At 59.2% G+C, this 25,907-nt stretch overlaps 1 protein-coding gene, 1 long non-coding RNA gene and 1 other non-coding gene across 15 annotated transcripts in view; 1 reads left to right on the top strand and 2 right to left on the bottom strand.

The window, feature by feature from the left end:
• The first annotated feature begins 256 nt into the window (after positions 1–256).
• On the top strand, positions 257–11,960 carry LOC109494016. 2 transcript variants are annotated; one of them, XR_006588666.1, is made up of 2 exons: positions 257–3,794; positions 5,067–5,449. It is a non-coding gene; the product is annotated as an uncharacterized LOC109494016 (long non-coding RNA). The 2 variants fall into 2 exon arrangements; XR_002148574.2 differs by lacking the exon at positions 5,067–5,449 and adding an exon at positions 11,521–11,960 and having other exon boundaries at positions 3,657–3,794.
• Positions 4,424–25,907, bottom strand: part of PRRC2B (proline rich coiled-coil 2B) — an 87,819-nt gene continuing 66,335 nt past the window's right edge. For 4 of the 12 annotated variants that reach the window (XM_023242866.2, XM_023242867.2, XM_019816673.3 and 1 more), the window contains 17 exons: positions 23,446–25,509; positions 21,947–22,143; positions 21,197–21,342; positions 20,522–20,663; positions 18,699–18,781; positions 18,045–18,233; positions 17,709–17,906; positions 17,178–17,264; positions 16,376–16,480; positions 16,025–16,217; positions 15,079–15,176; positions 14,012–14,139; positions 13,195–13,435; positions 10,251–10,430; positions 9,578–9,669; positions 7,369–7,450; positions 4,424–6,057 (listed from right to left, as the gene is read on the bottom strand). In XM_023242866.2, the coding sequence (XP_023098634.2) occupies positions 5,923–6,057; positions 7,369–7,450; positions 9,578–9,669; positions 10,251–10,430; positions 13,195–13,435; positions 14,012–14,139; positions 15,079–15,176; positions 16,025–16,217; positions 16,376–16,480; positions 17,178–17,264; positions 17,709–17,906; positions 18,045–18,233; positions 18,699–18,781; positions 20,522–20,663; positions 21,197–21,342; positions 21,947–22,143; positions 23,446–25,509 (4,360 nt within the window). In that variant the 3' untranslated portion in view covers positions 4,424–5,922. Of the gene's footprint in view, positions 6,058–7,368; positions 7,451–9,577; positions 9,670–10,250; positions 10,431–10,477; positions 10,499–13,194; positions 13,436–14,011; positions 14,140–14,724; positions 14,786–15,078; positions 15,177–16,024; positions 16,218–16,375; positions 16,481–17,177; positions 17,265–17,708; positions 17,907–18,044; positions 18,234–18,698; positions 18,782–20,521; positions 20,664–21,196; positions 21,343–21,946; positions 22,144–23,445; positions 25,510–25,907 lie in introns of those variants that run through there. The other 8 variants (XM_023242868.2, XM_023242869.2, XM_045042912.1 and 5 more) reach the window with 8 other exon arrangements.
• Positions 11,186–11,269, bottom strand: LOC111557662. Its single transcript, XR_002737896.1, has one exon. It is a non-coding gene; the product is annotated as a small nucleolar RNA SNORD62 (small nucleolar RNA).

Below are 25,907 nucleotides of genomic sequence, written 5' to 3'. Positions count from 1 at the left end.
ACAGTAGGGTCTTGTCCGCGTGCCTCTCAGCGCGAGCAACCCGCGTGGGCGTGTCCGCCCCGAGCCCGCGGGTGAGCACGTGAGCCGGGAGGGCGGGCAGGGTCAGTGCGGCCCCCGCACCCCGCGAGGAGCCTGCCCGAGCCTCCCTGCAGGAGACACAGCGCCTTTGGCCAGGGAACGGCGGGGCCGGACGGTTAACCGACGGCGACACCACCGTTCTCCCCAGCCTCACTCTTCCTGGGCCTCTGGGGTATGTACGCTTTCATCTCGTGGACGGAAAGGGTGCTGCTGATTTGAAAACTGCAGTTAAGGTTCTTGATCGTCTGCAAGAATTTTTATTTCCGGGAATGTTGGTCAACCCAGCATTAGAGAACATCGGTTAAGTGTGTGGTGATTGAGGCGCCTGGGGGTCTCAGACGGTTAAGCGGCCGACTCGAGTTCCGCCCTTGTCATGCCCCGCATTGGGCTCTGTGCTAACAACTTGGAACCTGCTTGAGTTTCTCTCCCTCTCTGTCCCTCCCCTGCTGGTGCACACACTCTCAAAAATAAATAACGAACTTAAAAAATGTGGTGGTTACTTCTGACAAGCAGGCTTCCCCCAAGGCTGTGTAGACCGTGCAGGGGCTCCCTGGGCCTGGAGAGGAGTGGGGCTGGCTCCTAGTGTAGTTCCCTAAACTCCTGTCCCTGGGGGCAGTAAATCCAGGGAAAGGGTACGGATGCTAGAGCTGAGACAGCCCGTGCCCAGGTCCCAATTCAGGAGGAGTCATTTCTCATGGAAAGTGTCCAACCTGGGAGTAATTTGTAAGCTTCTTACATCAATTGGTGCCAGGCAGCTATGTTAACTACTACCGTTACCTCTTTGAATCCACACGACCCCATGAGGTGGGCACAGTTCAAAGTGTGCCTCTGGGGTGGGGAAGTGTCCTTCCCAGCTCCCAGTCTTGCAGTTGTGGGGTGTGGGGTGGGCAGAACTGAGGATCACCGCTGGGACTCCGATCCAAGCTCTTGATCCTTCACTGCCCCCAGACGAAAGAACTCCTCCCTCCTACCCCAAAGCGCCGCACTCCTTTCTCCTCCCAGCAAAAGAAGGGGTCACCACCAATAAAACGTCAAATCAGGGATGCCTGGCTGGCTCAGAGGGTAGAGGATACAACCCTTGATCTCAGGGTCATGAGTTCAAGACCCATCTTGGGCATAGAGCTTGCTTAAAAATATTTAAAAAAAAAAAAAAAAGTGACAAATGCTTGCTCCTCTGACCCACCCACTTCTCATGGGAAGCAGGGGGAGGGCGGAGGGCGGAGGGCAGGCAGATGTCCTGCACACCTTTAATATCACTCACACGGATACAGGACGGAGATTGCTAATGCAAACCCATTTGGAAGATGCACCCCACCTACAGGTTTCGATCCCTTTCCTCCCCCACCTTGCTTTAAAGCGTTTCAGCCAAGTCACTCTGGATTTCCTCAAGCACTCTGTAAAATCTCTAATTTTGTCAAATGACAGAAAATCGAGGGACACACAGCCTGAGAAAGCACATTCAGCTTTAGGGCTTTTTTTTTTTTTTTAATTTTTTTTATTTAAATAAGGAGAATTCTTTCATATGGAAAGAGCTAGTACAATCACATATTTGAAAGGAGAAACAATAGGTACTGATCGGAGGGAAAGGGCAAAGGGTGAGTGCCACCATGGCCTGCTGAATCCATGATTCCGTTTCCCGTCCAAGGCAAAAGCTTCCCAGAAAACGTATAAACAAGCTGCACGTTACACCTTTAGCCATCGTCTGCCCTTTCAAATATCTGGTCTACATGAAAAGACAAAGAGAGGAAAGGCCAAAATAAAAACAAAAGGGAACAAAAACAAAACACAACCCTTTTAAGAACAACAACAAAAAACCCAAACCCTTTTACTACACAAGGCATGAAGTCAAAAGCTTAGAGTACAGTATCCCCTTTAAACAATGGAAGAAAGTCATCCACACAGAGCCTTAATAGAAATTTCCACTCTGAGGCTTCCTAACATGCTGAACACAGGGTCCTGGGGACACTGTCCCCCAGCCAGGGTGGGGAAATGGTGAACAGCAAGATCAGATGCGCCTGAAGGTCACTAGCCAAGTATGTGCTGGTGGTCCTGGAGGAGGGCGTGGCTAGGGGACAGTGTCAGACCCCAACACTGAGCCACCCTGTCCCAGGTGAGCTCTGTCTCGGGTCCATCTCATTTTCAAGCAGGAGGAGCTGGCTTTCCGGAAGTCTGCGTTTCCCATTCATCACAAACCATGACAAAGCAGAGGCACTCTGTAGTGTCCTCGGTTGTCAAAGGCCATTTCCAACTGACCTCGTAACCCAGGCTTGCTCTGCAAGAAGTGCAAAGGGACAAATACAGATTTGAGGGGCAACATGCAGCCGCTTGGTGGAGGGAAACAGAACAGCAGGGAGGGGCTTTACCGGTTTGCCACACACTGCCTCGGTGGGCCGTCTCTGAACACGGCCGTGCAACCACGTGCACACCCTCAGCGTCCTTGGCTCTGAGCATCATTCACAAACCTCACCCACCATCCCGAAGGCAGATCCTGAAGACGGGAAGGCGAGGGCGTAGTTGGAGACCCGATGTCGACATTTAACAAGATACCCCAATATCCCCAGAAGTGGCTGGATGACCACAGCTTTGAACTCAACCAACCGATTTCTGAGCGTGTAGGTCCATCCTTTGTTTTCCCTCTTGAGGAACCCAGAGCCAGAAGTGTATGAATTCCAAGTTTGAAATCAAAAGTAAGGCGGATTAAAAAGGGGGAAGCAACAGTAAAGAAAACCAGACCAAATACAACTGGCAGAGAAGTTTTCAGTGGGCGTATGCCTCTTGGATACTCGACCCCACACTCTGAGACTTCGCCCTGTTCAGTAGTTGACGCTGGACGGACACTACCGCAGGGTCGCCTGTTGCCGAGCAACGGGCTGCACCATCAATGGCCAAGGCCAAGCTGCCAGCATCGGAAGGGAGGCAAAGGTGCGGTGAGAGAGCTCCGACCCCTCCCCTCCCCCCAATCTCAGCAGCAGGAAAGCTAAGTGCTGGTCTTCGCCTGTTCCCACCAAAGGCCCCACGGCATCCTGGCAGAGGCCTCTGCGTGGATTTACACTCTGAGGATGAGGGTTTGAAACCAAAATAAGACCCTAAGCCCCATTAACCTTGAGCGTGGTTCTAAAACCACACGAAAGGAAGAGATATTGCACCTTAAACACCTCTGCACTAAAAACTGCATTTCCTCAGACCAAGGAAGGGACGGGACGTCGGGCAGGCCTCAGGTCTGCCCTCTGCCCCGAGTCCAATTTAAAATCTGCATCTTAGTGGGAAAGAGACGGCAGCTCGGGCACACGGAGGTGGTGAATGCACTGAACTTCACATGCAATTTCCTGGCCTTTCCTGCACAGAATAATTCAGACATTATATATAAATAGAGCAGTGAAACATTTACTGGTTTTCACCTAGACCTACAACATCAATACATATAAATAAATTCTAGTGTTTTGTTTTGTTTTGTTTTTTATTGGGGAGGGGGAGGAGAGAAAATACAAGGGTAGAGAGAAGGGCTGGAGAACAGGTGACCTTGTTTTTATTTTTTCTCAAAACAGGGAGGACTGTCACCCTGACGGCAGGTTTGCCCGCAGGGTACGTCTTGAGTGTGTAACAGCATCCACGCCTGTTCTGTTGAATTTCAAAACGAGAAAACCCTTTTTTCCTTTTGACATACAACGTGCACCGGAATCGGGTGTGAGGGTGTGGCCGTGTTTCTAAGTGTACAGGTGAGCGAGGGTGGCTCCTGCGGGGGCAGGTGGTGGCAGAGGGGAGCTGTGGGCAGGGCGGCTGGTCACGGGGACCGCAGTCACACACTTGCAGGGGCGCACACGGGGGCGGCTGAGTGCGGGCAACTCCTCGAGTGAGCGGCCCTTCGAGAATGGACCTCAGAGTAAGCTAAGCTTCAGGCATGAAGGTGACCGGCTGGTAAGCGAGGTCTGAGGGTGGAGGCAGGAGGGGGAGCGCGACAAGCTGCAGACCGAGCAGCAGGGCGGCTTTCGGGAAAGCCGGCCCTCTCCGGGTGAGCCCCGCAGACGCCCGGCACCTTGCGGGCAGGACGCGCCCCCGCTTCCTTCGAGCAGGGAACGGGGACAGGGAGTCGCGGGCGCAGTTCCTGAGGCCCTGCCCTACCCGGTTCTGCACTGAACATACAGCTCAGAGCCACAGGGTGTTACACGTCTGTGGTGGCACTCAGGGTGGACTCTGCGGGGCACGTCCCCACTCACCGGCTGCTTGTCCTCTGAGCCAGATCCTCCCAGGAGCCGCCGGCGGGCTGGCTGGTTAGATGCTCTGCAGAGCACGTGCATCACTTGACCTTTCCCTTCCCCTCTCCCTGGAATGACAAAACCTGGGACGATTTCCTTCTAGTTCTTATTTTAAGAAGAAACAACAAAAAACCAGCATAAAATGGCTCACACACACAGTTTGCCAGAGGCATCGCTGCAGACTTGAGAGGCTGTCGTTTTCCCCCGAGGCTGCCCCCAGGCTGCCGAGGAACAAGGGTCAGACCCTCAACCCTCCCTGCCCCGGGACCCTGCCCCAGTCGTCCGCAGAGACGGACACCCGCTGCCCAGCTCCTCCGGTGCCTCTGTCCCAACAACCCGGGTCTGCCAGTGGGAGCCAAAAAAAAAGAAAAAAGAAAGAGAAAAAAGAAAGGGATCCCTCCCAGCAGCCTTGCACGCCACACGCCTCTGCCGCAGACCCAGTCAGATGACCGTCCGTGCGCCCCTGTCCCCACGAGAAGGGGCCTCGCGATCTCTGGGGACGAGCTGGGTGAAAGACGGCAGGACAGGAAGATCCAGACAAGAGACGGGCTCGGGAAGAAAAGAGGAGGGCATGTCACGGAAGGCTTCGAGAAGGGCGTGCGGGTCAAACAGCAGCCCCCAGGTGCTGGAGCCCCAGACGCGGAGGCGCCGCGGGGCCCGCGGTGCAGTCAGCTCGCACCGTCCGGGTCACACCGGAAAACGCCGGTGACTGTGTATCTCCGTGGTTTCCCTCAGGTGCCCAGGGGTCAGCATGTCCACCGGCCGTAGAAGGGTCCAGGACAGAGACTCTGCGAAATTCCTATGCTAAAATCATCATCAGCTTCACTGGGCTGTCCCTGGACTCCAGGGGTCCTCAGGCCAGGGGCGAGAATCCAACCGTGACACTGACCCACCTCCCGTCTCTCTCGCTGCTCCCAAGCAGGCAGCCGCCCCCGGCATGGCCCGGCACCGGTTCACCGACGGAGGAAGCGCGGGGGGTGGGGGGCGCCCGCCTGCGTCAGATGTTAAGGGATCGCAGCGACGGACCAGCGGAGCGGCAGACGCGGTTAAGGGCAGGACCGGAACAGGAGGAGGTGAGGGAGAGGATGGCAAAGTAGAAAAGTTCAGCTACGCAGACATAGCTTGTGTTTTTGTTTTTCTTTTCCTTCCGCCTTTGTAAAAACTTCAGCTGCTTTTTACAACAAAAAGCCTCCAACTACAGTGGCCCTGCTGACAAACCACTGTGCCTGGGGCCGGGAAGGCTGGGGACCCAGCGGCGGAGCGGGGTGGGGGGGGCGAGCTCATCTGTACTGCACGAAGGTGGGAGTCACTCCACAGTCACGGTTGAAAGGAGGCGGGGACGACGTGGGGTCGGGGTCGTTTGCTTGCTTGCTTGTTTCGTATTAAAGCGAGCAGGTCAATGTCACGTATCCACGGGGGCAAGCCGGTTGGACGATGGAGCTCTCAGGAGTGGAGAAGAGAAGGGAGGTCTCTCAGTCCGGGCCAGGTGGTTGGACGGTGGATCTAGTGAGATGTCAAGGCCAAGCGGGGGCCCTGTCCTCAAGGCGGGGGCGGGGGGGGGGGGGGGGGGGCGAGGCGTGGCCAAGCACCTTCAGGCCTTGCTCTCCTCCACTTTGACCGCCCGAGGCTTGATTGCTCCGGTTCTCTTCATCTGGGAGGCGGCCGAGGGGGCCTCCTGAAGTTTCACAGCTCCCAAGCTGGGTTTTTCATCCACTCGTTGTTTGGCCTTTGGACAGATGAATGGGGACAAAGACAGTTACCCTTCCGCAGAAACACCGGTCTGGATACACAGCCCCCACCGCCCCCTGACTGCTTCTGAGTCACAGAGAAAAGCCACCCTAAGAAGCCCATCCTTTGGTGGAAGGACCGGACTGAGAAGGAACTGGCGTGAGTAGGAAGGACACTGGCGTGAGATGCTCTCTCCCCTCCCACGGGTGCTGAGGGCGGTGATTCGGAGAGGCAGGAAGAGGCTGGGTCCTCCGGGAAGCATTCTGTGATGCCCATGGGCCTCTGAAGGAGCAGCACTTCCCAGGCCGACCCGAGAGACCTTTTCAAATCAGTGCCCCCCCTGTGGCCCAAGGGTAAAAAGCCCCCGGGCAGATCCAAGTGCACCCCACGAGTCGGAACTCCCGGATGTTTGCCGAGGGGCACGGGGCCACTAGGTGGACTTGGTCCTCCCCAATCTTGGACCTCCCCTGCCTCCCGCTCTGTGGAGACCTTTCCCCAGGACCCTAGTATGCCCTCGAGATTCCCAGCCAGGGTCCCATTGACCTGCAACTCTGCGCAGTGGACGGGTCACAGAGCGGCCAGCCTCGACTCTGCCCCCCACCCCACCCCCGCCCAACCGGGGTGCAAACTCTGGAAGAAAGCTTTAGCAGCTCAGTTCAAGCAATTCAAGGAGCGACCCTCCAGGGAACCAATCAAACTTCCACCTCCACCAGCCAGGAATGCGGTATTAGTAAAAAACCACGCCTGATGCGTGGGAGCTCTGGAGCCCCATCGCGTTTTAGAGCAGTAGCCGAGAACGGTGCCTGAAGGCAGAGACCCTGAGAAACCCCTTCTGTCACAGAATGGGAAGGCGTCGTTCCACGTGTAATCCCACCCAGCCAAGACAGAGACGAGACACAGCACTTACTGGAGCCGGCACGCGCACGCACACACGCGCACACACGCACACACGCGGCTTCTAGAGCTGACCCACAGACCTAACCGAGTCCCAGCGCCTTCACAGCCCAAATCGCTGTGGAAGGAGAGTCCACCTTCTGGCACCACCTCCTCAGAGGAATCCGCATCCTCCCTTCTCTGCAGGACAAGGAAGGATCCAGACGCCCGTCAAGAGGAGAAATGCCTTCGCCAGGAGGGACTCAGGCTGCCGGCTGCCGGCTCCCGGCTGCCGGCGCCACACTCTAAGCGCTTAGGGCACGTCTCTCTTTATAAGAGGAGCACTCAAATGGGTTGGACACAGTCCCTTCTCTTTTGGCGCCTGGAGATGGGCCTAAGCGTCCGGGGCTGGAAGGTCTGGAAAGCCATCTTCTACCTGTTGAACGTAGTGTCCCTGCACAGAGCCCATGTTAACTGCTGATCCAGAGGGCTTCCCACTGGGGCTAGCAGAGCTAGGCCTGAAAAAACCAAAGGCAGGGGGTGAGAACACGCGCGTCGCCAGACAATGGAGTCAAGCCTAGCACACAGCGCGGCCCTGGCTCTGGCGGCACCCTCTCTGACAGAGGAAAGCCAAGACCTCGGACAGCCAGAGTGCAGAGGGTGCCGGGGCGGCTCACGCAGATGCACCCGAGGGCACAGAGGCCAAGGCCCCTGCCGTGGGCAGACACTGACCAGACGGGTGGACGGGCACCGACCGTCTCTCAGGGTTTGGGGGGTTTGGGCCAACGGGATTCTGTGACCCAGACACACGGTCTATGCAGCTGACTTAAGGGCGGTGCGGAGTATCTTCTTAGGTTTTCACTTTTGTATACGATGGGGGTGGGAGGGGCGGAAAGGGAAACCAAGAGCAACAAAAATCTTTCAGGACGTCTTTCTGAATGTGTTCCACTGACTGGACAATCAGTTCTCGTGGACGCTAATTACATGCCACGCGGAGAAAAAGATTCTGTGGTCAAAAGCTTGAGAAGTGCTATGTGCTGAGTTTGTCAGGCCCCGCGATGGCGGGGGTACCTAGACCCCCCCTCGTGCTGAGGAGCATGACCCCCCGTAAGCACGTCCAAGGACCTGACCGGAGGGCCCTTTTGTGGCAGGACGTGCCTCAGAAGCTCTGCGTCCAGAAAACATGGGAAACACTGCTCCGTGAAAATATACCAATTTTCCCAACCCCACTAACATGCCGACCGAACAAAGGCTATCCGTTAATGTTTATGTTTTCTACATAGTCTTTCTCCAAAGAGTTGGCTGCTGCCATTCCTACGCTAAATAGACACGGACGACTCCTGTTATTTGAGTTTCCGTGTTCTGGTTTGTCTCTGTCCTTGGGTGCGGCTAAATGCCACCTGTGGCAGCCACGGAGACACAGCATCTGTTCATCTGCGAAGCTTCCTCTAGTCCAACCTACGCTCACTGTTTGTGTGGCTGTCTGGCTGCACCCTTCCTACAGTTCTGTTGTTTTGACCTTTGTGAAAAATATGGTTGGGGAACAAAACAAATAAACAAAAATAAGTGAAGCCAAGAGAATAAAAGAAGAACAGAAAAGATGATGAAATGGGGAAAAGGTCACAAAAAACGCCTTTCTCTGGAAACGTGGAAGTATGGAATGACCAGACGGACGGGACAGAGGAGAAACGCAGCCTCGACACTCCGGGAGCGACGGGGCAGCGTGGCCACGGCACGAAGACTCGAGATGGCGACCTGATGTGCAACAGCGCTCCCTTCAAGGGGCCCGGGCCGCCCTGGAGCCGGGCTGCTAACCTCTCACAGGGCGAGGGCGCTGCGAGCCGTGCACGTCTGTTCTACCCACCCCCTGCCCTGCAAGCCCGAGGGCTCTCCAGGCTTCTCCCACGTGAGACAAGAGTTGGCTGCACCCACCCGTGGGCCCCACGCCACAGCATGCTGCCTCCCGTCCCCGCACACTTCTCCTCAGGGGCGAGCAGGTCAGCGAACCACTGGTTCTGCCACTTCCTAGTAGAAGGAATTCAGCACAGGGATTCACACAAAGCCACCTCCAGATCCAGCTAAGTAAGGGACCTGGGGCAGCTACTGGAGGCAGAGACCGAGGCCAAGGACGCAAAGAGAAGGTGCCGGTCCGCGCTGTGGGAGGCACGGACGCCCCCGTGAGGCCAGCAGCCACCGGCCTGGCAGGGCCAGAGGCCCGGTGCAGGGGACAGGCAGCCCTGAGGAAAGGGAATTCTCCCCGCCTTCCGGGGCGTGTACCTTCCTGGCCAGTGAATCCTTTGTAAAATCTGGGGAGAAAGCTGTGAGCAGTCAGGATGGGCCTCACACTAGTAAAACATCCGTTGTTCCTTTTCCTACCTTTCCAAAAAGCTCTCCCAAACCAGAGCATTTTATTATGATGATTAAAGGCAAACTGCTCTGACAGTTCCTGATTTCTCCATGGTTAACTAAAACAGGAGCGTGTCCCAGCACTGAAACTTCAAGGTGACACGTGGCCTCCAAGGGGACCCAGCCTCAGGGCCCTTCCGGGGCTCTCCCTGGTCCCCTAGGACTCGCCAACACCACTGAGTCGCATCTAGACCAAGTACTCGGCGATGCAGCATCCGACTCCCCGGGCATTTCTTTACCTGTAAGTCTGCGGTGATGGCACGGAGCCTCCTGAAGGAACATTCTGTTTACTGTCGGCAAAGTGGAAGCCCTTCATCTCCATCTGAGAGGACTAAAGACACCAAGAAGGAATGAGGGGTCACTCGGTGGCCCTGGAGACACCTGGCCCTCACTGAACCACCCGTGCAGAGCCGATGAGGACTTCTGCGGACAGAGGAATTCTCTAAAGAAATGCGTAGTCCCCTGCCCCCCGGTCTAGGCTCAGGAGGCGGCTTCTTGGAAGTGGGAACTGTACTCTGTGTTTTTGTTTTTTTGAAGTGCAGTGGGGAGAGAGGACTGTGCGTCACCACCAGGACGGCCATCAGCAGAGCCCAGGCCAGGCACATTTTCTGGGGATCTGGGGGACCGGTCTCTGAAATGGCCTCACAGCGGCTCCACAGGCCGAAGGGCCCAAGCATCAGCATCAGCTACCACACTCCTCCCCTCTGCGCTGGGCCTTGGTTCCCATCGCTAGCTTACACAGGAACCAAGGGGGTCCCACCATGGGGTTCCCCACGAGCAGGAAACCAGTGGTCTGGTGAGGCCAAGAGCTTGCCCCTCACCTAGACCTCTGGCACTTTCTCCCACAACAGTGGTTCCCGACTAGCTAGTAAGGGTTCTCCCCAGGACGCGACAGGATGAAGTCATCCTTACCTCTCTGCTGGTGTTAAGGACCGAAGGCTGGGACCCAGGTGGAAGGATTCGTCGGGGAGCCCCGACGGAGAGGCTCTGCCCCTGTGGCAGCTGGATGGACTGCGGCAGAATCAGGGGCTGCTGCCCGGAGCCGTACCGAGGCAGAGGCAGCTGGGAGCCAGGCAGCGGCATCGTCAGCTGCTGGATGACAGGGACAGTCAAGAGGAGGCATGGATGTCGGGGAGAAAGCCACAGACTACTGGTCACACCTGCCCCCAAGAGTAAACACAGATGATGCTTCAGGTTCTCGTCTCAAGAAAGCTGAAGAGAGGCCTCTGCACAGCCATAGGTTCTGGGTTTCTGTTCGAGCACACCCTCTGAGGGAGGGGCAGGTCTGATCGCCGGAACAAGGCAGGGGGTGAAGATAAGCCCAAGGCCACGCACGCGGCTCCTCTCTAGGGCTGCAAGAGCCACGTGCACCCCCAGACCTTCTTGCTCGCACCCAGCAAGGGTCTGCTCAGTGCACGTTACGTGCCGGGGAAGCACCAGGACACGGTCAGACCAGGGAGTGGCAAGGACCCAGCATGTGGAATGTGGGCAGCAAACCCCATGTGCGTGGGGGATGGGGAAGAGGAAGGGAAGGTCGGGAAGGCTTCTTAGGAAGCAACGTCCAAGCGAGCCCCCAGAGACGAAAGCTGTGTGGATGTGTATCTTTGGCCTCTTTGGTGCAGCACAAAAAAGGCAAAACTCCTCTGTTGCTTTGCTGTTGCTCTAATGGTGATACAAAACAAGACACAACTGGGTTCTGGGGTTCTGGGGTTCAGGGGTTCTGGAACTGAACTGGAGACTCTGGATCCTTCTGAAGGCCGTTATATCAAAAGAAAGTGGGGGTGGGGGGGTGACAGGGAGGAGAGGGGCCTGGAGACTCGGGACTGGCGCAAGGAAGCCACTTGTCGTCTCTCAGTCACGTTCCTCTTCACCCCCTGCGTTGAGTCCACAGTGGAGGGTCAGAAGGATCTATTGGAATCGCATCACTGAGACGAGCAGCAGCCAGAGCCTCCAGACCCCAGACTCCTCCCTGCACACAGCAGGGAGCGGGACGAGGAGGAGGACAGCGCTGTATTTCGGGAGACTTGTGTTCCGGGGGCACCCTGGCTGGTGTGCTGAGAACAGACTGTCAGGCCCAAGAGCAGAGGCGGGAGATCAGGGAGGAGCCCCCACAGGAGCCTGGATGGGGAGGAAGGTGGAGGGCAGGGATGAGGCATGGCTGGATTCGGAATGCTTTCCACAGGTAGGGCCAACAGGACCCCTGCGGAAGGATCGGAGGAGGCGCGAGGGGAAGTGGGGACCTACAGGGGACACGGACACGACAGCCAGGAGGACCAGGAAAACTCAGATCTTGGACATGGTGCCAGCATGTGTCACGCAGGAGATGCCGCAAGACGCCAGAGCAGAGGCGACGCGTAGCCCGCGGGCTGGAGAACACAGCTGGGGGGCGGCAGGAAGACAGGTTTGGATGGGACGTAGAGCCACAGGGCTAGACAGGGGTCAGAGAGCAGAGCCCGCGGGACACGGAGAAACCACAGACCAGGCGGGTAACGAGGAGGGTTTCGCCAGGATGGTGCCCGTGAACTGAGCGAAGAACAGGACTCTGGGGGAACGAGCATCTCTGGGTCAAGTGTGGCCGACGGGGCAGCAGGACGAGAGCAAAGAATAACCATCGGGAACTGATGCGTGTGCTTACACAATTTTGTTGTTGTTTTTTTTTTTTGAAAGGAGGAATAGGGTTGTCTGGGTATAATCCGGAGGACCCTCCTCCCCAGAAGGTGGCCCTGCGAGCAGCTCGTCTGTGTGCTGACGGGACATGGGCTGTAGGAGCGAGCAGGAGGCTGGCTGGAAGGGAGGGGGGGGGGGTGAGGGGGCCTCTCCCGGGCACGACGAGCCCCCCCTTGTGGCGGGAGACCCGACACGAGATCTCGTTCCTCTAGGGACACCGTAAGCAAGATGCAGGCGGGTGGAAGGTGGCGAGGGGAAGCTCCAAGTGGGAGCGGGTGCTGGGGCGGCGGGGAGGGACCGGGCCTGAGCGCGGCTGCCGGCGTGCGGCCGCAGGTGGTCCAAGCGGGGCTGGTGTTCTCCCGGCACAGACAGTTGCGCAAAGGCGGGACTGGACTCCACCAAGGTGGAAACACTGCAGGGGGCCCAGAGAAGAGAAGAAGCGAGCAGAGAAGGAAGTGAGCCCATAGGGGGAAGGTGATGAAAAGGTGGCTGGAGCCGGGTGGCCAGAGGGAAAGGGCTAAGAAAGCAGAGGCGGTGACGGAGTAGGACCCTTGATCTTGAGATGAAGAAAGAGGTACGGTTTCTAGCAGTGACCAATGCAGACAGGATCACGGGCACAGTGGGCCGCTGGAGGCAAGGGGGCCTGTGCGTACAGAGACGACGTATCATCTACGCAGACATCGAAACCACCAGCAGCTGTAACAGGAGCTGTGTCGCAGAGACTGGGCCAGGGGCCAAAGGAGGAGAGGGGTGACCCCCGAAGGTGTCTGACATGGCGGACGGTCACGGGAGAGGATGACACGAAGCCAAATGCTAGATTCAAAATATGGACTCACAGCAACACGGAGGCCAGTGCGGTAGTCAACACTATGGGCTCCAGAGCTGGGGTTTCAGGGAGAAGGGAGGGACAGCGGTCTAGAAGCAACGGTGGGAACGCCAGGAGGACGCGCACACCTCATCTCCAAGCCCCCCAGGTTGAGGGCGGGAGAGAAGCCGCAGGAGAAGCAGCACTCTTGGGATAGGCACATGAGGTGGGAGACCTGGCCCCAGTTCTAGCAGCCCGAGGACCAGTCCCAATGGTCGCAAACAGCACGTAAGTCAGCACGCAGCGAGAGGCAGATACGAGGGAGAAAGCCGTGGTGGAAGAAAAAAGCCCAGTGTTTTGGGCGAGAGGGGCTGAATTCCTGACCTGTGGAAGCTGGGAGTCCAACAGCTGCGAGGCACCCAGGCCAGCAGCCTGGCCGAGCTGGCCCTCGTAGACCAGGGCTTGGTTTCCGCTCATGGGCTGGTAGGGGGAGCCGGACTGGGGCTTCACCATCTCCAAGGGCTGCATGCCTGGGAAGGCCGAGTAGGGAGGCTTCAGGGCCGTGCCTCCAGAGAGGATCATGGTGCTGGGCGGTGACAGGCTGGGGTGCATGTACACCTGAGATCTGCAAAAGCCAGACAGACAGTGGGTCGGGTGCAGGACTCCACCAGGGGGTCTCAAATGAGGGCACACCCCACCATCCCCCAGAGGGCTTGCTAAAACCCACACTGCTGGCCTCGCCCTCAGAGTTTCTGACTCAGAAGTGCCTGGGACAGAGCCTGAGGATTTGCATTTATGACAAGCTCCTAGATGGTGCTGATGCTGCAGGTCTAGAGACCACAGTCTGAGCATCACTCGATCACACGAGCGAAATCATCCAGGCTGTACGAGGCACAGGAAAACCCAGGGGATGCTGCCAAAAGCACGGGACCTCAGATGTGTGGGAAGAGCCCACCGAGGGTGGTGGGAGATGGGAAGAGGAGGGGCTCAGGAGGGGTAGGGTGACAGGGAAAGGAAAAACAAGGCCATCCATCGAGTGCTATCAAGCCCACGGCAGCTCTGCAGCAGGTTAATGACGACTCTGCAGTGCCGAGACCACCACGCCCCCGACCCACCGCCAAGCAGAGAACTGTGGAGCGGCAACAGTCCAGAGGGGCACGTCCACAGGCCGCGGGGGCCTGAGCTTCTGGCTGCACCTCACCTGAAGGGCTGTAAGGAGCTGAAGATCTCCTGAGACTGGGAGACGGGGAGCCCGCCCCTCAGTCCAAGCTGGGCCTGAGCCTGCAGAGACGTGTGAAGGGAAATCGGGATCTGCTGGGCAGCGGCGGCCTGTGGTGGGAAGCCAGGCAGGTAACCGCAGTGCCCTCCAGGGTGGGTGTCTGCCCCCCGCCACACCCCCTACTCCACGCAGCAGCTCAAACACTGCCCCAAACGCAAACTGGAGCATGGCCTTCCGGTGCTTTCCTTGCTCTTGGGGAAAAGGCAAAAACCGGGTAACAACCCCAAACCATGATTTCCTACGCTGGGTTCTACACAACAGCAAGAACGAATTCTGGCTACAGCTGTCCACAGAGGTGCATTTCAGCATGCACCTGTCAACGGGAAACATACACGAAAACTACATTCAGTATGATCCGGTTAGGTGAACATCGATACATCATAAATCTCAACAACGTAATGTTTAAGAACATGCTTCATAAAGAGATCAGGACAGGCCAAGTCCTCTGTTCTCTGTCCCCAAATCTACTTCTGCCCAAGGGCCCCACCATCCAGGCACACAGGTCCATGGGGTGCCAGACCATCAAAGGCCCCACACCAGGTTCAGGAGGGAGACTTCCAGAACTCTGCCCCTTGCAGCACAGAAAATACGCCCATCCTGCACGAAAACAAACACCTGCACATTTCTAAAACTACCTCTTTCTAACGCATCCATGCCTGGGAGTCTAGGCCTTTCTTCTCTTCATCAGAAGGATACCTGATACCAAAGGATACCAAAGAGAATTCCATTTCAGCTAATTCCCCAGCTAGGACACAGGAGGAACTGACAGAGGGGATCTAGGAGTCTAGAGTGCCAAGCTCCATTCCTCTTCCCTGCCTCTCCTGTGTTCGTTCACCAAACACTTCCTGCCTGCTAGGATGGGCTGGGTGCTGGGCGGTCCACGTGAGGGGACACAGAAACAAGACAGTAAACAAGTCAAGAAGGGAAATTAATTCCACCGTGTGCTGCATCCCCATCCCCCACGGGGCCACCCGTCCGGCTGTCATCACCTGCTGGTAACTCTGCTGCTGAGGTATCGTCTGAGGAACCAGCCGAGGCTGACCTGCAAACACGTGGCCGTCCAGGTACAGAGGTGGCAAGTGGCTGCCTGCAAACAGAACCCGAGAGCAGACAGGACAGAGTCAAGCCTCACCCTTCCTGAACGTCCACGCACGACACTTTCCTGGGGAATCAGTGGGAGGGACGGAGCGTGTGCAGAGCCTGCTCGGTCCCCTGCTGCTGGCCCTGCGCCCCACAGCCCCACACACTTGCTCGCCCCCAGGGGAACACGGGCCCAGGGGGGTGGACAACTGACCTTGCTCACCAGACCCCGAGCCCACTGAACCACACCCTGGGGAGGGGCTCCACTGCAGCTCAGGCAGCCCTGGTCTCAGCCCCCTACTCCTCTGTCTCCCTGCATGGAATCCACGGTGGAGAGCAGGATGGTCCACTGGAAATGCCATCGAGACCCTGGCAGCTGGGCCCTCAAAACTCCCGCCCTCTCCCTTGGGGGCACCAACACAGCGGTCTACCACTGATGGGCCACCTGTGAGGGCTTGGCTGACACGAAGCACTTTGCAGGTTGACTCTGTGTCACGAGCTAACAGCCCAGAGAGAGCCAGGTGTATCTCACAGAGGAAGGAAGGGGCCGTGGCCCGAAGGGCTGAGCCACTTGAAGGCGGAGAGGACACAGCCCCTGCATGTGACCCGGCTCTGACTCCAAGCCCTGTCTCTGCTTGCCCCTGGTCTGCTTCCCACACCACAGAAGGGATGCAGGGTAGAGGGGAGGGCCAGGGGTCTGTAGCACCTGGGAGGCCAGGACCACCCGGCCCATCAACAAGCTCCTACTTTTGCACACTCAAGTCAGGGTAGGGGGAGGCGCTCAGGGCCAGCACCACTTTTCTCCTAACAGTGAAGGGAGCCTCCCTGAGCTGGTTCAGGTGAGGGAGGAGATACCTGGAAGAGAAGCAGAGGGTGCTACGGAGGCCACGGGCATGGGCGGCATGGAAACTCCGCCGAACGAGCTGTAGCTGACGCCGTTGGAGGCGCCCACAGAGGACGGGGGCTGGATTCCCGAGCCCGCGCCTCCCGGGGAGCTCTGCTCTGGCAAACTGGGTGAATTTTCCCAAGCCTTGCGTGCGGACTCCATCTGGAAAGCAAGGGGAGGGAAGAATTACTTCCAAGAAGGCGGGGGACGGCACAGATCGAGGCCCCAGGATGGGCGGGCGGGTGGGCGGGGCTGCGTGCTCCAGCCCTAGGCAAGCTAAGGCGCCCCGCAGCCTTCGCCTAGCGCCGGCCTGGCGTTACCTTCAGGGTGAGGTCGGCGGTGGGGAAGGACATTTGGGAGAGGCCGATGGCCCTCTGGATGTGATGATCACGCCGGAGGATGGGAATACTTTGTGTTAACCCAGCCTGGAAGGGGAAAGGAGACCATGGAACACGACAGGCACAGGGCCAACATGACAGCAGAGCAAAACGCACCTTTGGTTTTGCCCGCGGGCGCTCAAGACCCCTACGGTGAACCTGCCGGGAGCAGACACCCAAGCTGATCTGCTCCGGTCGGTGGTCTTCCCCGATTCTCTCAACAGAAGTCTGTGGAGAGCCACCTGCACACCCCCAGCCCACGGAGCACTCGGGCAGGGGCGGCCGCGCCAGGCACAACGACCGGCCTGGCGTGGAGACCCCCAGGTCCCGTCTCCGCCTCCCACCAGAAACTGAACGAGGTCCCTGGTAACGTTTCCTCACACATGTGGCCAACAGACCCTCCCATGTGTGGCCAGTGCCCCTCAGCGTATCAGAGGGATTCTGAGTAAACACATTGGTTTATCCCAGCACTACCAAACATACGTAACCACAGAACGTCAAATAACCCGGACCTGAGAAGTTCTGTTTTCCCGTGGTAAGATCACAAAACCGGGGCACAGGACGTTTACACAACATGCCCGAGGACACGTAACCAGCTAGGGAACGCGTTGTGCCACGCACCCAGGTCTGCCTGACCCCAAAGCTGGTGTTGGCCCCCTCCTCTGGCTTCAGAGCCCCCCAGAAGCCTTGCTCCTTTCTCTCCAGGGCCTGCCAGCACAAGAAACAGAGGGAAACACACACTCACGTTACTGGCCAAGGCGTCCTGAAGTTTGACGACCGGATTCCCTGCGGGACCAGAGGCAGAGCCAGGTGGCAAGCTGAAATCCGAGTCCTGAAGAGAAGGAAGAGCTCACTGAAATCATCTGCCCGCTTTTCAGAAGAGGCACACGTTAATTTGATCCAGTCTCCAAGACTCAAGAAATCTAGCGGGCAGCGTCCACCAGATAGCACCCAAAAAAGGACGCCACCCCATGACCCTCCCTCCGAGCTCCCTGCCTATGCCCACTGGCCAATCCCGAAAGAGACAGTGAAGATCACTAGTCTGCCCAGCCTGAGAACCTGGCTGGTGTCAGCATAATCTAGAAGGCAGCTCAGTGGCACCTGCCTCATCCTGCAGGCTGACACACTCCACCAGAGAGCTGCTCGGCTTCTGTCCCCCGGCTCTTTCTAGGTGACAGCCCCGTCTCAGCACCTCCCCTCCCTCTCCAAGTTCAAAACCACGGGGGACTTGTGAGGGGGGTTGGGGGGGTGGGAAAGAAACACATCCAAGCCTCACTTTTGGATTGACTCCAAATTCAATGGGCGGCACCGGCAGCACAGAGTCCACGTGAATCTCCACCCCGTTAACGGGCGGGACGACGGCTCCCTGCAGCCGCTCGGCCCCCTCTGAGCCCTTCCTGTTTTTCAGAGAGCGCTCATTGCCAATGGGTCCCGGTCTGTGCTCCTTGCTCTGTCCTGAGCCTTGATCTGAGTCCTTGATAGAAAACCAGAGATGCTGAGAAACACGGGCTGGAAGGACCCCAGTCCCAAGCTTCTGAGCACAAGGAAGAGGGGAGAAGACAAGGGACGGCAGTCCCCGGCCCAGGCCTCCACGGAGGGACTTCCAGCTGACCTTTGGCTCGGGCTGCTTCTGGGCCTGCTCCTTGTGGCCGTCAGCCTTGGGCTCCAGGCCAGGCCCGTTCATGTCCTCCGGCTTCAGAGTGCCATACGGGGAGCTGCGCTGGGAGGATGTTGCAGACGACTCCCGAGACTCGGCGCTCAGGTCAACGCCGCTATCCCCCTGGCTGCTCTTAAAACCCTGCTGTGCAAGGCACAAAACGGGTGAGAACCCTGACCCCCAAACTCCAACACGGGACTGCCCAGGAAGTGGGACCAAGTGCGTGGCTGAGACACACCCCCGTAAGCCTGTCCTTTTTAGCCCCGTCCTGACTTGGGCCCTGACCCGCCAACAGTACCCAGCAACTGAAGACGCGATCAAAAAAACCACGGTATGCAATGGGCGCCAGGGACGGGGCCGCCAAGCTCATTCCCTTGTGGCCAGATCAGACAGGGCGACTGCCACCACGGGCCCGGTCGCCCACCCTCCCCAGAAGTCAGGAACAAAGACCAGCGCCAAGCCAGGGCCAGTGGAATCAGGCTCTGGGCCAGGCTCATCGGCGCGGCGAGGAAGAGCTGGGCTGGGCAAGGGTGCACGAGGCCCAGGACGAGCCGGCCACGGGGGCGGCGGGCTCGCGCGCTGCCCGCGAGTGGCTCAGGGGTCACTCACCTCGGCGGAGCCAGGCTCGGCGCTGTTAAAGGCAGTTGCGGCTTTAGTCCAGGAGTCGCTGGCCGGGGCCTGGACGGGGAGGGCTGCCCGAGGGTGCAAGACAGAGAGTCAGGGCCGCGCAGGGGAACCGCCTGGCTGGCGCAGCCCCTCCCAGCTCTCCTGCCCCATGCAGGGCGCTGGAGCTGCTCTGGCAGCCTCACCCGACTTCCCAACATCCTCACACTCCAAGAAGCGTGCTTCCCTTTACTTCATCCGCTACTTGCTCTGGAAGGCACGCCAGCAACTTCTCGTTCACATCCGTGAGAAAGCTGTACCGCTACTCCGTGTACTGACGTGGTCTTAATCTTAAGCCGCCTGTTCATTTCTACAAGCCTGGCAGCTTCACAGAGTCTCTCAAGGATCTAGGCTGGTACTACTCAACCTCTGTTAGCTCGAGGACCACTCCAGGACTCCCACCAAAGCCGCAGACCCTGCGTATGTATGCAAACCCGACGTGCTATTTTCAGAGCCAGGGACCCTCTGAAGCCGTGCACGCGCCCCCGGGCTGAGCGGCCAGTGAGGCGGGTCCTGGCAGTAAAGGCCCGAGGGCAGGGGCTGGCGTCCAGCCTGCTCCGAGCGACCACCTGGGAGGTTATCTGCGGACATTCGGAGTGGGATACCCTGCTCACGTGTGCTACCAAATCAACTCACAGCCATATTTTAAGAAGAGAAGATCATACTTCGAATCAGAGTTGAACGTCGTCCAGTGTTATTTGTAACGTGTTGGAACCTAGGTTTTAGCCCGGAACGTGATAGGCCAGGAGGGAAGATTCAAAGAATCAACACCTAGGACCCAGAACTTTGAGTGTGTCATGTGGCTCTGGGATCGCGTCACTGCACTCCAGGGTCCTCGGCTACTTTGTTTAACACACTGGAAATGGGTAATTTCTCTAGGCTCCCCTGTGAAGCATCATGCTTTTCTTCACCTGTGTACTCTCCAGGGCTCTGCCTCAAGCAGGCACTAATGAAGAATCTGCTCGATTAACATGGTTTTGTATCTCAGGAACACCTGGGTGGCTCGGTCGGTTGAGCGTCTGACTTCGGCGCAGGTCATGATCTCACAGCTCGTGAGTTCAAGCCCCACGTCCGGCTCCCGCTGTCAACGCAGAGCCTGCTTCTGGTCCTCTGTCCCCCTCTCTGCCCCCTCTGACTCGTGCCCTCCCTCAAAAACAAATGCTAAAAAAAAAAAAAATTGCTTTTGTATTTTAAAACGAAGAGTTACCAAAAAAAAGAGCACTGGGTTTGATTTTTTTTTTTTTAAGTTCAGGAAAATAAATTTTCCAAAAAGTCAGGTCTCCTCGCTTTGGTCTCAAGCCTGTCTGGCTCAGGAGAGCATGAGGAGGAGGGGCCAGGAGCGCCCGGCGTCAGGGCCGGCACGCGGCACAGACGGGAAAGCTTCGGACCCGCTCCTCCGCCCTGGCGGTCACCTGGTGCTCCTCCACAAGCTGAGTTTCTTGGGTGCCTGACAGGGGCAAAGGAGTCGAGCCAACTCCCCCCGTGACCGGAGCCGGCCAGGGACGGGGCCTCCCTTGTCCAGATCAGTGGACGCAATGAATGGTGCGCTCTTGCCCCAAATCGCAGGCAGGGGAGTTTCCAGCTGTTCAGGGGCTGCCGGTGGTGCCGAGACGGGATCTGACACCGTGGCTCCGGAGAGGAGGCAGGAGACAGGCAAACAAACCCCACAGGCATGCACAGCCCCAAAACGGGACGCTCCCAGAGAAGAGACCCCCTGCCCTGGGGACAGCCGTGGACCAAGCAGCTGAGCCCAAGCACCCAACTCTTACCCTGGCCGCTGCTCTCCCAGATCTCCGTGCCCAGGCTGCTGCCAGGAACGGTCACGTCACCCTGCTCCAGGCACAAGTTGTTCTGCTTTTTAGCAAACCGAGGAGGAATACGGGAGGAAAGACCTCGACCCTTGACAGGCACCTAAGGAGAAAAGAGGTGACGCTGTCCGGCCCAGACGTGAGGCGTGAAGCACGAGTTCTCCCCGCCAGAACCACACCACGGGAAACTGCCCCAGCGGTGCAGGGGCATCTCAAGGCCCCGGCCACGGGTGAATGGCAAGGCCAACCACACCATCCCCGGGAAGGGCGACAGGCCGGCGCACGCAGGCTGCAGAGGCCAAGGGTGCAGGGTCCAGGCCTGACTGCAGTTTGAATACAGGGTCCCCGGCCCTCGAGACGCCCCGGGTGACAAATCTCATCCCACACAGGCTGGAGTGGTGGGAGGAGGGGGGCCTGAGGGAGGTCTGCGTCCTGTTGTCACCTGGGATGAGTCACCTTCTCCAAGCACTGGGCGAACATCACCTACTCCCACACGACAACAGGGTTGGTGGATGTCGGGAGCACAAGCACGCTGCTGTGCCCGCCTTCCCCTCTTCTAGCTTGGGCCTGATTCAGAACTCTCTCCTCGCTCTGGGTTTCTCTGTGCCGGCCTGCCCTCCTCCCCACACCCCCTACCTGCACGGCCTGCTCCTTCTTCCTCCTCTCTTCTTCCAGCAGACGGCGCTGCTTCTTGGTCAGGACCTCAATGAAGCCTTCGCCCGCCATGGGGCCCACCTCACTCTCCTCCCCAGGGCTGGACCCGCAGTTTTCAATGATGGAATCTGAACCCAGATTTCACAAGAAGGGACAGTGTCTCCATTCATCGGAAGAAAGAATAACCCAACCCTACCGGTTTCTGATATCTAAGGACAGCTCAGCTCCGAAGGTCGGGCGGCACCAGGCCTGATGCCTCCAAGGAGCAGACTGTACTTGGAGTCTATGGAAATCCTCAAGGGGTCCCTTCTCCCCCCCCCCCACCACCCCCCCCCCCCCCCCCCCCCCCGCCTCAGGCCTCCTCGGCACACAGTCGTCTCACACCGCAGACGCCAGTAACACTACAGTTTAAGAAAAGACGCTGGTGCCCGAAGTCTCTGCTCTGGTGCTAGCCAGCCGCGTGACCCTGGACACACCACACAACCTCGCTGGGCCTCGGGGTCCCCCTCTGTAAAACTGGGGCACCGGGGCTGCTACGGGGGTGGCAAGGCTGTGAGCAGCAGGAGGGCAGGACCATATCCGTTCTGCTCACCAGCGTTGCCCTGGAACTTGGCCCACCACCTGCCCAGAGGCCACGATGTTCAGAGAACGGATGGGCAAACCCAGCAACCCTCGAAAGCCACCGTGGCCCTCGGTTTTGAGGGGCCCGAAGATGTGAGGGGACAGACTCACTTCCATAGTTCAGGTCAAACTGTTTCATGGTCTCTCCCTGTTCGCCCGCCCTCTGAGCAACCAGCTTGGCCGCCTCCTCCGCCGTCTCACAGGAGGCCTCGGGGATGTCGGAGGCACCGTGGGCCACCCGCTCCAGCACGTAGTGGCTGCTCCCACTGCCGCAACCGAGACCCGCGGGCAAGGCCTCATCTGGGGACCTAGGAAGAAGGAAGAACCGCGTTAGCTCAGAAGCGGCCAGAGGCCGGGGAAGGAGAGAAAGGGACGATCAGCATGTGCACACGGCACGCACGTGGACACGGGGCCCTGACCTACAGCGCGCCCCCTCTGCGCAGTCGAAGCTGCTCCCCAGCGGCAGCCCTCCTACGGCCACACTGCCAGCTCACGGGGACAACTGCTCTTCTCTGACCCCTCCCAGGGCTCAGTGCCTCGGTTCTTTCCCACTGCGTGCCAAACTCAGCAGGGCTGCAGACGGGAGAGAACAAAGGGGAAAGCCCAGAGCAGGGCCACAGCCCTTACCGCTCCTGGCACGGGAGACTGACCAGGGAGTCAAGGAGCCGGGCCAGGCCACACAACAAGGCTCTCAGCAGAAGTCAGAAGCAAAGCCCCGAGTCAGCAGCTGGGGCCTGGAAAGCTAGGCCAGCCCAACACCTGGAAAGATCAGCATTCCCCTAGGGCTCCTTCTTTGGAGCTGAGTGGATTCCAATCCAGGTTTCTGGCCCCCAGGTTTCTAAGGAGACTGGGAGGTAGGAAGTGGCCTTCCTCAGGCAGAGGCATGGATCAGAAAAAGCAGGCTGCACGAGTGAGTCTCTGCACGGGCTCTCCCCTCTCCCGGATTCCAGGCAGCCTGCAGGCAATGAGCCACACAAACCTGAGCCACCTGGAAGCCTCCAGATCCCCTGAGAGACGCTCACAGGGCCTCAGGCAGCTCACCTGCTTTTGCCACTGCCTGGCTCTTCCCACCAGGAGGTGGTCAATCCCTGAAACGGAGCCGCATCTCCTCACCGCCAAGAGGCAGAGCCACTTGGGAAGAGCTGTCCCTACAGGACCAGGAGGCTAGATGGCCCAGCAGGACGCGGGGGGAGAGCAGTCCAGGGGCAGAGGAATCTGGGGGACCGGCACCGTGCACAGGAAGCGTCCCCCTCGGCGGGGCGGCAAAGGGTACTGATGGAGGCTGAGCTCTCCTGACGGGTGCTGGGGCAGCCACCACTCGAGGACCAACGGGCTGGGGCTCTGGGTTTCGGTTTTCAAGCCACGACAACAACAACAACGACAACAACAACATGCCACGAGAGAGGCAGACAAGCAGCGTGAGAGCAAGTGATGGAGACGCCCACACACAACGGCCTGGGTGGGCAGCGGCCCTCCTGGAGGACGACAGAGGGACGGAGTCGGGGCGCCGGACACACGGCAGGGCATGCATGCATGGGTGCTGCTTACAACAACAGGCTTGGTAACAGAACAGCAACAGAGAAGAGCCTGGGGTTCGGTCTGCGTTTTACCTTTTGGCTTTCAAAGGCGTCCCGTTCTGTTGGCTGTCATAACGGGGAGAGGCGTCACCACCACCTGGCCTAACGGACTTGTCCCCAAACCCCCCCGGCTCCAGCTTTCGGCTCTGCCTGTCGGCCAGGGGCCTCTGGCTGGAGAAGCTCCTCTTGGCCAGCTCCTTCTTCTCACCCGCGGCGGCCCCGGGCAGGCTGCCGTCCGCCTGCGGGTCGGGCTCGGCCCCCGGGCCCTCGCGCCGCTCCCGCCGCTCGCTGAAGTCACTGCTCTCGGAAGCCGTCTCCCACTCCTCGTTGGCGTGATCGGACGAGTTCTGGTACGAGAGCTCGGGGGACCCGCTCTTGTCCCCGGGGCAGAGCTTGGGCCGGCCCGGCCACGGCCCCGCCAAGAGGTGCGGCTCCTCCTCCGGCCCCCACAGGCCCAGGGACTCCCGCTCCTGCCGGAGGCGCCGGAAGCGAGGGGGCTTGTCCTGACGCGGGGGGCGCCTTCTCCGGAAGGGCCGGTTCTCGGCGCCTTCCGAGTCGGCCGCATGGTCATCGGGGAAGAAGGGCCTCTTGTCCTCCAGGCGGCCGTCCTCGAAGGCCCTGGCGCCAAGCGAGTCAGAATGTCTGTAGGCGTCAGGGACACAGTCTCTGTCTGCGGGTCGCCGGGACCCGCACGTGTCTGGGGAGCTGTACTCCTGCCAGGAGGCTCCCGGGCCCTTGCTCTGCCAGTGGGCGGCCTCTTTGGACACAAAGGTTCTCCGGCCGTAGCCGCAGCTGCTCAGCCGGGGAGGGAGCGCCCGGCCGAAGGCGCGAGGGCCTCGGCTCTTGGTCTCCGGGCCGCCGTGGTCCTCGGAGCATGCCTTGGTGGAGCGCCAGGAGTCCCTGAAGTCGCCCCTCCTCAGGGTGCTGCCCTCCCGCTCCAGGAGCGAGCCCTCGCTCCCGTTCTCCGAGCCTCGCTGCCGCCGCCGCTTGGGAAGCTCTTCGTACTCAGAGCCCTCGCTGTGCGTCTCGCTGGCGATGCGCCGTCGCGGCTTGGCCCTGGGGAAGTCCTCCGGCTGGCCAAAGTCCCGCAGCCCCCGGCCGCGGCCACTCCTCTGGCCGCCGCCGTAGACGCCCCGCGCCCCGAGCACCCCCCCACCGCAGAGGCCTGGGCCACCGCCCGCCGGCCGCCCTCGGAAGGTGAACTCTCGGAAGCCACGGCCGCGGCCCCGGGCCTGCCCTCGGCCCCCGAAAGCTTGCTCCTCGTCGATAAAGATCCAATTGTTCCTCTTTGTTGCGGGCGTGTCACTGGACTCCCGGGAGGGTCTGCCCTCCCAGGCCCTGGCCGGCTTCTCGTCCTCGTCACACCTGCTGGCCTCGCGGCCCACACTAGCACGGGCGGGGCCCTGGTCCTCCAAGGGGGAGGGGGAGGAGTTGGCCAGCGCGGGGTCGTTCTCTTCATCCTCGTCCTTCTCTGCCTTGCGAGCCGGCCCCTTCTCCTTGGCCACTCGGGCGCTCTCCTCCCCCAGCTCCTGCTTAATCTTCTCCAGTTCCTTCTCCTTGTCCTCCACCTTGAGGGCTTTCAGGACGGGCTTCTTGATGGGTCCCGACCTCCGCGTCCTGCTGGTCTGCTCCTGGTGCTGGCTGCCGGGGCCCCGGGGCTCGGCAGTCCACTCGGGCTCCAGGGACGGCTGTTTGTTGGGGCTCCCGTCCTTCTCCCAGGCGGAGACGTTAAAGGGTGGCTCCTCCCGGGGTGTTCCCTTCTCGATGCCGCTGGCCGTGTCCGTGGACTCTGGCGGGTGGCTAACGTCCCAACTGCTATACTCTGGCTTTTTCTCCGCTGGGGCAAAGTCGGGCTCCAGTGGGGAACACCTGAGGTCTGGGCTGTGACCCCCAGGAGCACCCGCTTCCTGAACATTTTCTTGGGGTGGAAACAAAAGCTCCTGGCCTATTCTTTGAGAAGAGACACAGCTGTCAAAGTCTGCTGGGGCCTTCTTGTCAAAAGCACTCAAGAACTCCTCCCCTCTCTCCTCAAGGAGATCGCGCTGGGCACCTACACCCCCTGACCTTCCGGGGGGGGCAGAGTAAGAGCTTTCATTCCTGAAAAGGAACCAGAAAAATCAGTCAATGTGATTGGAGCTTGGTTCCTGGTTTCCGTGCTGAACACAGGGCTTAGTTTTAAAAAGAAAAAAAAAATCTTTTTTAAAGAGAAAATGAAAAAGAAAAAAAACATAAGCACCAACATTTGCTCTAGCTTTAAACACGTCTCAGAGCTGCCGGGCCATGGATTGGTCGGCGGCCCATGGAGTCCAGAGTGAAGAACGCGGGGGCTGCTGGTGGCCTCAGCGTGCCACCTGGAGGCGTAGCAGCTGGGGATCCTCTGGTTCAAGCGACAAGCTGGAGCCTGGGAGTCCACGGAGAGTCTGGGGCCCTGGGCCAGCAGGGCCAGCTTGCTCCACTTGGACGGGAAGGAGCCACGACCCGGGCACGCGGCCCCG

Source organism: Felis catus, chromosome D4, assembly GCF_018350175.1.
Source record: "Felis catus isolate Fca126 chromosome D4, F.catus_Fca126_mat1.0, whole genome shotgun sequence".
NCBI classification, from domain to species: Eukaryota; Metazoa; Chordata; class Mammalia; order Carnivora; family Felidae; genus Felis; species Felis catus.
The sequence above is the reverse complement of the archived record's forward strand: the minus strand, read 5'-3'. Positions and strand labels throughout refer to the sequence as shown.